Here is a 10,521-nt window from a genome sequence, read left to right on the forward strand (position 1 = left end):
GTGGCCCCTCCTTCCCCGAGGCGAAGTTGAGTCTGCCAGCCAATGGGATTAGTTTGGTGTGTTACTGTCTGCCATGGTACTGACTAACCGGGATTGGGATTCTTCTATGGTTTTCCCAGCTTTCTAACATCTGGACGTCAAACGGAAAAAAACAAAAACTGTGTTTCTGTGTGTGTGAGTGTGTGTGGGGTGTTAATCTACAGGTCTGGCAAAAGATGGGGCGACTCAGCACTGGCACCGAGCTGCAAATCACATGGCAGCCTCCTTCTGTGGAAGGCTGCAGGGAATGATAGGTGAGTGGTCCAAATCCAACCCAAACAGGGCAGAATGTGCTGCACTTATTCTTAATGGTTCTTGTGATGGGAGATGAAGTTAGGAGGGGGAAGAGTCCATCACCAAATGTCTCGAAGAAGGTAACAAAAAAGAATGTGAAGGTCTCTGAGTGCAGTTTTTATAGGTTATTTACAAGCAGTCAAATAAACAACTAAAATTATTAATTAAACAGACATGCAAAAAGGTGACCAAAATCTCACCAGGGTGTCTCAATAAGCGGATGGAATTTGACTGATCTTTTAATGCTCATCAATTGAGCGATAAAAATCGTCTTTGACTTCTTTAACTCTGAGAGGAAAATAGACTTTTCTTCAGCCAGCTTTGCACTCTGAGTCCTGGACATCATTACCCCTCTCTTCACTCCATTCACTCAAACTCAGAGCAGAGAAAATGACCGTGTGAAATGACCAAAACCCCAGTTTCCCGGCGCTTTGACACCACTCGGAGCTCTCCGCAGCTGGTGTTAGACCACTTCCACGGCTGGGAAAGCAGTCTCTCACAATCCTGGTGTTGCACTTCAGAACATGTTCTGGTGATCCTGGCCACGCCCTGATGTGAAATTTGGGAGAGATGATGCTGCCAGCCTGGTAAACATGAGGTAATTGCTTCCTTTTTTATTTGTACCCAATGTAAACATCCAATTATTCATGAATGGAGACAAAAGCTCTTTGGAATCTGCTCTGTGGAAATTAGATACGCAACTTGTGCTCGGAATAGCAACTACTTGTAACAATAATTTATTGAGATTTTGAATTAAAAAAGCACAAACATAATAATAGTTTTTGACGTTGACTTTGTCCTAACTGCATGCTGTTGCTTGCATCAATCACAAGAAAGAAACAGTGTAGATGACTCTGCATTATACATACCCATGTTGAAAACTGCATACTCTGCAAAAAATACACCCTCATAAGTGTGTGCACGCATATTGTACAGACAGGTGACGATAAAAAAAAAAAAAGATATTTGTTGCAGACAATAAGTTTTCCGGCTTCGGTCCACTTGTCCCCTGCAGGTAAGAGGGTCACCTTCATCATTTGATGAGGCATTTTTCTTCTGATACAAGTGGCCTCTTCCTGGACGGCCGTGCCACTATCGTAAGTGACGCAAAGGTCAGTGAAGGACTTTCAAAAAAATAAAAAAATATACAAGGACTGTAGTTAATACTAAGGCCATTTCATTCATCGCTCACTTTTAACAGAGTTTAGAGTCGATTAAAGATTTGGATGAGTAAGTTAGACGGGGCTCTCTACTGCCGTCATAAAAATAATGAGTGATGGAAAAGCCGTGGGAGACCACAGTTCAGCTTCAAACATGTAACCTCAATGTAAAAGAGGAATGAAGCTAATATTGTAATTTGTCATCGTCTATAAGGGTAACAGAGGCGCACACACAAACATTAAGCAAAATCAATGAAAAAAGAAGGCATGCTGCTTTTTCGTTTAAAGGTTTTGTGTCTGCAGACAGAATAATAAATCACCTGGCCTTTGCCAGGTCTTTAAATTAGGTAAATATAACTTCAATTGATCCACAACAGGAGACATTCTATGTAGTGTCATAAGTAATTTCATGAAAAGTGAGACAAAATGGGGAAGCAGTTTGTAGAAAACTGGGCGTCGTCATGATTCAACAGCTTGTTCGATGACCTTTACTGTTTTATCAGCGCCTCTCTTGACTGTCAGGGAACTTTGGCCCACTTTATGCAGGGTTGCTTCCGTTCAGTTTGTGTTTTAGACATTCGCCACGGTGGATCCACATAATTTTAATTGGTTTGAGGTTTAAACTTTAACTGGGGCACAGCAACACAGCGACTGTAGATTCCGTGAGGGTGCTTGGAATCATTGTCCTGTTGAATGACCCAGTTTCAGACAAGCTTTGCCTGTCAGAGTCACTTTTGATTCCTAGATACTTTGGTATGCATCTCACTGTTGACTACCTCAACAACTGTACAGTCATATCTAAACCGGTTGTTTTAGAATTATTTTATTTATATATATATATATATTATAAATGCAATAATTGTGTTTTATTACAGAAGCTAAAAAACAGTTTTAAGATACTACCCAATTTCGCTGCCATGCACTACATTTACAATGCAAATCAAGAACTTAAATAAACTTGCATGGGTTTTAGGGTTTTTAAGCCCCTTATGATGAACCTGTTTAATAAAAAATGTAGATTTTCTGCTTTATCTATATATTTTTTTCTCACTGTATAAATGAAACATTAATTTCCTTTCCTGATTGATGATCATTTGCAAGGTGCTGGCAAACACTTGGATTTTCCCGATAAGCAAACCAGCAAAAACTACTGATAAAAAACTAATGAAACTTCCAATAGATGTTATTTAAAGAGTCACTCTGATAAAAAAATTGAGATTTTGGTGTTTTTGCAGCATTTTTTTAAGATGAAGGACATATGTTAGGAAAATTTGGCTTAAAATTGCATTTATGAGTATTTATTTATTTAAATCATCATGAATCAGGAGCAGGCAAAACAAAAAGAAAATGCTGTTTGTAAGAGAGCTGATTTGTGATGTAGAAAATACACTGGGTGGGCCACAAGCTTCCTGTTCTGTTCTGCTCTGCATTGCAAAAGGGAAGAGGGTGCGGGGTTGCTCTGCCTCAACAGTCTCGCCCACAACTCAGAAGAAAATTTTTCAGGAATTACTGCTGCGCTTTCAAAAAATACACTGAAACAAGTAAAACACTGGATCAATTAGTAAAAATGCTGTCAATTGTCACATTAAAAATATTAGTTTTAATCATAATAAAATTTTAAGTTGAATTAACCATTAACTCAAAATTCTAATTTGATACACTCTAATAATTTTAAAATAAAACAAACAAAAAAATAAAGAACTTTTTGATCCAGAGTTTCACTTTTTTAATTGTATTTCGAGAAAATTACACAGGTTTTTGGTTTTAAATAAAAATGGCATAATTTTATTACACCTTTCCATCCACTTTTAAAAATAGATAAGAATAAATCTTATAAATTAATTTAATTAGTCTTAATTATTTTAGTCCTTATTGAACCACTAAAAGTTGACCTATTTTTTTCAACAAATTGCATTCAAATTTATTTTATAGTAAATTTAGTTTAATATGCAATTTTTTTATTAAATGTTTCGATTTAAGAACCTATTTAAAGTCCTTTGTTTTATAACTTTTTGCGTAACTTTTTTGAAATTGAGTTTTTTTTCATACGGTAACAAAAATATGCAACTTTTTTTTTAGTTTATGTGAAAGTTATACATTTTTGAAATAGACAGTAAAAGTCGAAAATGTTAATGACAGTTTTCTAGACTTTTTGTCAATCGTAGTTTCATGTGTGTAATATTTAATTGAATAGGAGATTAGGAGTTGCAGTTCTGCTAATTATAATCCAGTCCAACACATGCTCATTCCCAATTTGTCCAATCCTAAAAGGTGTACTGTAAGGTTTAATTCTAAATAAAGAAGATAAAAAATAATGGACAAATTTAAATCAGACTCTCAAACACAGAATAGGGAGTCACCATTGCACAATTACATGTCAAATAACCAAAATATGAAACTTATGATCAGTCGTTTTCTCATTACCAAGCATAGGGGAGATAATTGAAAAAAAAAATGAACTGGCAAGGGAATATTAAAAAGAAATGTCTGTGCGTATTCCACATCTGAGACTAATTCAGAAGCAGAAGTGCCTGAAGGGCCAGTCTGTCTTCAGATAAATTGGTTTACCAAAGCAGAAAGTTGGGGTTCACATTGTAAAACGAAGTGAAACGAAACAGAAAAGTTTCAAAGCTCAAAATAAATCCTGGTGTTTGATATGGTTTCAGTCAGGAATATTCATAAAACTAAAAATGTTTTAGTTACTTTTAATTGATTTAACTAAAAAAAGTTTTTAAATCTGAATTGGCATGTTAGTAATTACTGAATAAATGCACTGCAAAAAAATAATATTTCCAGTAAACCAGTAATTGTTGCCTTGAGTGTTTAGGATTTTAGAAATACTTATATAAAGGGTCATTTGGACTTTAAGATGAAGATGTTTTCCCTCTCAAAGACCCTCCAATGAAAATTGTGATTTTGGTATTTTTAACATTTTCTTGTACCATATTTCAGGGAGGATGTATTAAAAGAAAATTAAGATTAAAACTTTGTATTTACTTTTTATTCAAATTGCTGTGAATCAGAAACAGAGGAAAAAATGCTGTTGGAAAATAAAATGTCGTTTTGTGTAAAAGCTTCAAATGGCAGTCTTCATTTTTCTCGTCTGAGCTTTCATCAAATTTGCATAGCTCAGATGTTGTTTGCCATTTGTTAGTTTGGGGTGTTGAGGGGTTATAAGCAGATTCTTGCCCTAACTCTCCAATTGTAGGTGCATTTGTAGTGATATGGGTGTCCGAATTTGTCTTTTGAAGGGCTAAACCTCATTGTGGAGGGATGAAGAGCCCTCTGTAGTGACATTTGGTTTTAGCACGACCTTTTTAAAGTTATAAAATCGCTACTGTTATGTATTTCCAAGTGCTAGCAGCCCGGCTAATGTAGCGCTAACATAGCGGACCGCTGACTATTGATGACATCATCGAGTGGGAGTGACATCTGAATTTGAAGACACTATTTTTCCATAAATCTCAGTTTGAAGGACTAAATATAGGGGTAGGGGAAGAATTAATTTCCGGCCATAGTGTGCACAAAGCGATGATGGGAAATGAGGGCAGGCTTACTCCGCACCAACAACACAGAGAAATTTCTGAACTATCACTGCTTTACAGAAACTACTTCTAAGAGAATGACCTGCATTTTTTTTTTTTTATTTTGGGGGGGAAAAATGTAAAAATATTAAAAAACAACCATTGCAAATGCTTTAAAAATAAATTAAGAGCATTGAAGTGGGGCTTTAAAGCCTGTTGTGATGGAGGGAAAACATCTGCAACTTAAAAAATCAAGTCCGGATGACCTTTTTTAAACTTTATCTGCTTTAGAACCATCCTGGAAATATGAAAGTCTTTAGAAATTCACTAAAGACTGATCATGTAAAAAATATCCCAACTTAAACATTATTTAAGGTGGCTCTTGTGCTTCTGAATTAATCAACAGTTTGATCTGACATAAAAGAACAAATAAAACAATTAAGACATTAACAGGAATTTTGTAAAAAAAAACCTTGTAAGACATCACAGTTTATTATTTCATAAACCAATATTATTTACCTGCTTCCTCACTCCTTTGATTTAAATTTCCCAGGTAGCAATGAAGCACACACACACACATGCATGCACGCACGCACACACACAAGCAGCAAAGCTGCATGAGAGTGTGAGATGAGTGAGTCAGATGAGTGAGTGTAGCAGCACCACACTCACCCATCCGTCACACTTATGTCAAGGTTGATTTGAGTCACAACTCCCATAATCATCCCAATTAACAGCAGAGTTTGGAGTTGGTGATATTGGCAGCTTGGGGAGGAAGCACCCATCATTCTCTTCACACTTTCATTCTTCCATTTCCTCCCATTTCGTGCTGGCATTTTATCATTTATATTTTTACATACCTCCTTTTCTACATATTTTCTTGTTGGGTTTCCTCGCACATTCCTTGGATATTCTTTTGACTGTAAAATGAATGAAAAAACTACAAAATAACAAGAGAGCTCTGGAAAGAAAAAAATAAAATAAAACCAGTGTGACATGCAACAGCCTAGACTGAATCCATCCCCCCCGTCTTCTTCTTCCTCTTTCACTCCTCCTCCTCCTCCTCCCTCCCCCCAGTCTTCATCAACAGCGAGAACATCTGACGACCTGCTGACTAAGTGTCTGGGTTGTCGCTGCAGAAATATTCCAAAATGGTGGAATGAATTTACTGCACCTTAAGACAAAAGAAGCCCATAATCACATGCACTTCTATTTAAGACCCATTACCGCCACACAGAAGAAAGAGAGGTTTCTCTTTTTAAATTCTTCTGCTCACATTCTCATTAGAGAAAATGTCATTCTATATATGACTTTGAGGGCATTTTAAATTTCAAGCCCATTTTCCCGTGTGGCATTTCTTTAAGTGCCGAATTAAGAGTCATTTGAATATTTATCCTCTTTAAAGACTGCTGGTTTTTGCAGAACTCAATTTTCTGATGGTGCGAAGGATTGCACTTTGTGCAAACATAATATGATGAAGGAAGATGAGTAAAGGGTCTTACATAGGTCAGGCTGATGCCACAGGCCTCTCATGTGCCAGACAGAATAGTTCACCAACCCTGCTGGAGATCATTCACTTATGAGGCAAGCTACTACTGCAAATATCCCCAGAACAGTCAGGACAGTGAGGGTAGGAAGGTGCACCACGTTTTTTTTTCCAATCCTGATTGTTTTGTCTTTTAATTTTTTTCTTGAGAATCATTCAGTCATCAAAAGAGGAACCTCTAACAGTGGCATGGAAGGGGATAGTTGATGAACAGACTAAATGAACGCTCTAGTCTAGATGGAGAGTTGACGGGATGGATACACGGCATGCTTCAGACAAGAGGTCATGCTCCGCCCAAAAAACCAAAGTGACAGAGTTTCAGAGAGAGGACAGGAAGTGGAGACAGGAGAAAAGAAGGAGGGAAGTTCTGGTTTCATACTCGACACACTCACCATCCTCTGTTGGAACATAGATGTTTAGGTACAGACAATCCTCGTGTTGATCCTGTATGTATGTGGTAACAATATCCAGGTTGAAGGTGAACCAGATTGGCATCATGATCTCTGGCACGGCATTGTGAATATTTTGGGGGCACACAGGTGCAAAGTGGGTGGTGTTCTTGATCCCCGACCAGGAGGAAGGAGGCTCTGGGGGCATGAAGCGCTTCTCTCCCACTGGGGGGGCCGCATACGGGACGCCCAGGTACTGGTCCACGGGTCCCAAAATCTCACTGGGCAGGGGCACCCTCACCCCTCTGAGCTTCCCGTACTGTGTGTTCACAGTGGGGTGGTAGTTCTGCCCTTTCACAGCTGCAAAGCACCAACAAACGCTCAGCGCCCACAGGGAGAGGCTGAAGCCGGCGCACTTCCCGGCGCCGTGGCAGTTCTGCGAGGGAAAACGATTTCTCCTTGGAGAAAACCACATGGTCCGTGTGAGTAAGAACAAACGCAGGTGACCAACATACAAGCTGGGGCGCGCCCCTCAGCAAACACGCAGGCTTGCTGCTGCTAAGCCCTTTGCTCCAGACGCCTGGAGGACAGTCATCAGCTGCAGATGAAGGGAAGCAGTTGCGCCGCTCCTCTCCGCAGGAATGTCTTTACTCACTGTCCTCTGCTTGTCAGATCATCTAGCCAGTGCTGCAACAGAAGAGAAAAGGAAAATTAATGACAGCTTCCTGACAACCCACCATTTTTAGTTTGTCATTTTTATTGACTTGTGGAGTCCTTCTCTGTTGTGACATAAAACAGCTTACATAAACATACCAGAAATCTCAGCACTACCATCTATCCGTGTAACAACGGACTCTTAAGCAGATTCTCAACGTAGTCCCTAATAATGCTAATTGGACAATTAAAATGGAAACGGCATCAACCGTGATCAGACTAGTATTCAAAGGGAAAACATTTCTCATCTAAGAAATACGTTCCGGAAATGTGATGCTTAAACCGAGCAGCAGGAGTCACAATGAAAAGCATAACAAGATGTAAAAAATTATGTCCTGAATAATGTCACGGATCGTTTTTCACTCCATTCCCCTCTGGTGTAAAAAAAGAATATGCTGGAAATTAAATTTCATCCCTCTTGTTTGCTCTTACAAGCAATCATATTTTGAGATGAACAGAGGAAAGGACAGAGGTAGGTAGGGGGGGGGGGTTCAGCTGCAGGCGGCTCCAGCTCCTTCAACGGCAGTGCTGTACAGTAAATGCTAATCAACAGTCCCAAGGTGAACCGGCAGTGCCAGGAACAACAGCTCCCTATACTGCCTGATCAATTTTCAATTTCTGTGGCTTAAGGTCCCCCCTCAGCCTCATCCAATTGTACCTCCCGCTGCGTTCGCTTTAATAAGCACGGAGAAGAAGAGCCCGCGTTAAGAAGAGGATATTGCATTCCAAAATGAGGGCGTAAATGATTTATAATGTATCAACAACCATTAGGAAGACCCTAAAGACTGAGACACAACCATCCCGGCATTCCTGGAGGCGCTGTTACAGCGAAGCAACTATTCTGGTTCTGACCACGGATCCATGCATCACTGGATCGCCTGCTGGTAAAATAGACTTTCTTGAGCTAGGCACAGTAAACCTCATTCCACATATAAGGCAGATTTTTTTTAATATATATATTACACAAAAAATAATAAGAAGAACTCAGGTATTATGGTACTATATATTAGGGATGTACTGATCAGGTCCCGATCCAATTCTGAGTGATTTGATTGTGAACATCTGTCGATACCAAGTTCAGATCTGACACACATTTAAAAAGTGAACTAATTTAATAAAAAGATTTCATTAACTTTTATTTTATTAACATTCTTTCATCATTAACTCTTAGACAATCCACTTCTGTGAAGTAGATTCAACAGTTGCTTCAATTAAAAATTGTCCAACTATCAACTAGAAAAAATAATTAACTATTAACCAGTAAAATGGGTGAAATTTAGTCATGTGAGAAAGTTTTTGATGACTGAAGTTTTTATATCTTCAGAACTATTGAATATTTTTGTTTAGAAGTGATTCATATCTCCATTAAAATCTCTAAAAAATAATGATGACTTTCTTCTTTAAAAAGACTTTCATCTAAGATTGTTGTAGCAAAAATATGATGATGGGTGCTCATGAGTAGCTCATATCAATGTAACCATTTATAATTTTGGTTGTTTTAGAGAAACTTTTTCTTTAAAAGACTTTTTCCTGGAGCTCGCACTTTGTAGACAAAGAGAGCAAGTTTGAAATATGTTTGTATTGGTCGTTGCTTGAGTTAAGACAAATTATTGAAAGAGTTTTTTGCTCAGACTAGTGTTGCATTCTGCAGCACTTTATGACAAAAAATGTCTGTTCATGACACGCAGACTTCTAGGAGAGTATTTATTGGTAATAATAAGCTTGAAATATATAGCGCTGATCATAATAAGAATAAAATAAATATCCAATCCCTGATTAGGATACAAGATCCGATTCTAATCGAGTCAAAAACTATGTGAACGGGCCTGATTTCAATCACGTGATCAGATCAGGACATCCACTATATACATAGCATAGTACTATAGTACTGCAGACCACAAAGGGTGAGATTTTTACAGCCCCTCTGTGATTATGTCACCTCAAGAAAGTCTTGAGAAGCAGATGGAAACAAAAACTACTGTATGCAGAAAGAAAAGGCTTCATGACCACAGTTTGATTTTAATGAATTAAACCCAGCATCTTAAGTATCTTAAGTCCTGCACAGAAATGAAAAGTTGGCTAGTAAATTAACAAGTACAAAAAAAAAAGACAAAAAGAACTGGCTGAAAGAAAAGAGGCAGATGACGATCAGCACCACCTCTTGCTAAATTGTCTAAATTAAACTGCCTAATGTTTAAAACTAAAAACCTGCAAACAGAAACAGATTGGTTTTAACTGGAGTTGAGAAAAGGAAAGAAAAGAAACTCAGCAATCTAGTGCCAAGTTTGCCCTCCGCTTCCTGGCAAACCTTCCAAGGATTTTACACCCCCTGAACCAGATGAGATAATCTTGCTCACCTTGGCCAGGTAGGCAAAGTAGGTCAGTGGAAGGAGGAAAAGGACACACACAGCACCTTGGGGGAACATAACATGAACAAAAGCACCAAGGTTCTTGCATAACAATCACCCTATGCCCAATCTAGTGACAAAAATGGATGATATTGTTAAAAACTAAGCACTGGCCTGGGATTAAAAATGCAAAGAAAGAGCGAAAAAATCTGTTTTTCTGCTCAGCGTGAAATCTGTGGTGGAGCCAAAGAAGCTTTCAGAACTTACTGTCATGTCTTCTTATTAAGATGTAGCTCAAATTTTATTAAAAACAACAACGAAGCAACAAACAAACAAGAAGCTCCTTTTTGATTTTAAAATGAGGGCAACATACTTTATTATTGCAGCATTTAGGATCTTTGCTAGCATTAAATACTTATGAGCTCAATGAGAAAACAAAACAGCCTTTAAACTAATTGCATTTCTCTTCTGATTTAAAGCTCTTTAGTTTAACTCTGCTCGGAAAAT

At 38.1% G+C, this 10,521-nt stretch overlaps 1 protein-coding gene across 2 annotated transcripts in view; it reads right to left on the reverse strand.

Moving 5' to 3' along the window:
- The window catches only part of nlgn3a (neuroligin 3a), a 169,538-nt gene that overhangs the window by 125,244 nt on the left and 33,773 nt on the right, over window positions 1-10,521 (reverse strand). Inside the window, exons 1-2 of one of the 2 annotated variants that reach the window (XM_024283177.2) lie at window positions 6,956-7,639; window positions 5,878-5,937 (exon numbers count right to left, since the gene is read on the reverse strand). In XM_024283177.2, coding sequence (XP_024138945.1) covers window positions 5,878-5,937; window positions 6,956-7,427 — 532 coding nt within the window. In that variant the 5' untranslated portion in view covers window positions 7,428-7,639. Of the gene's footprint in view, window positions 1-5,877; window positions 5,938-6,955; window positions 7,640-10,521 lie in introns of those variants that run through there. The other variant, XM_024283178.2, reaches the window with a different exon arrangement.

This window comes from Oryzias melastigma, linkage group LG10, assembly GCF_002922805.2.
Source record: "Oryzias melastigma strain HK-1 linkage group LG10, ASM292280v2, whole genome shotgun sequence".
In the NCBI taxonomy this organism is placed as follows: Eukaryota; Metazoa; Chordata; class Actinopteri; order Beloniformes; family Adrianichthyidae; genus Oryzias; species Oryzias melastigma.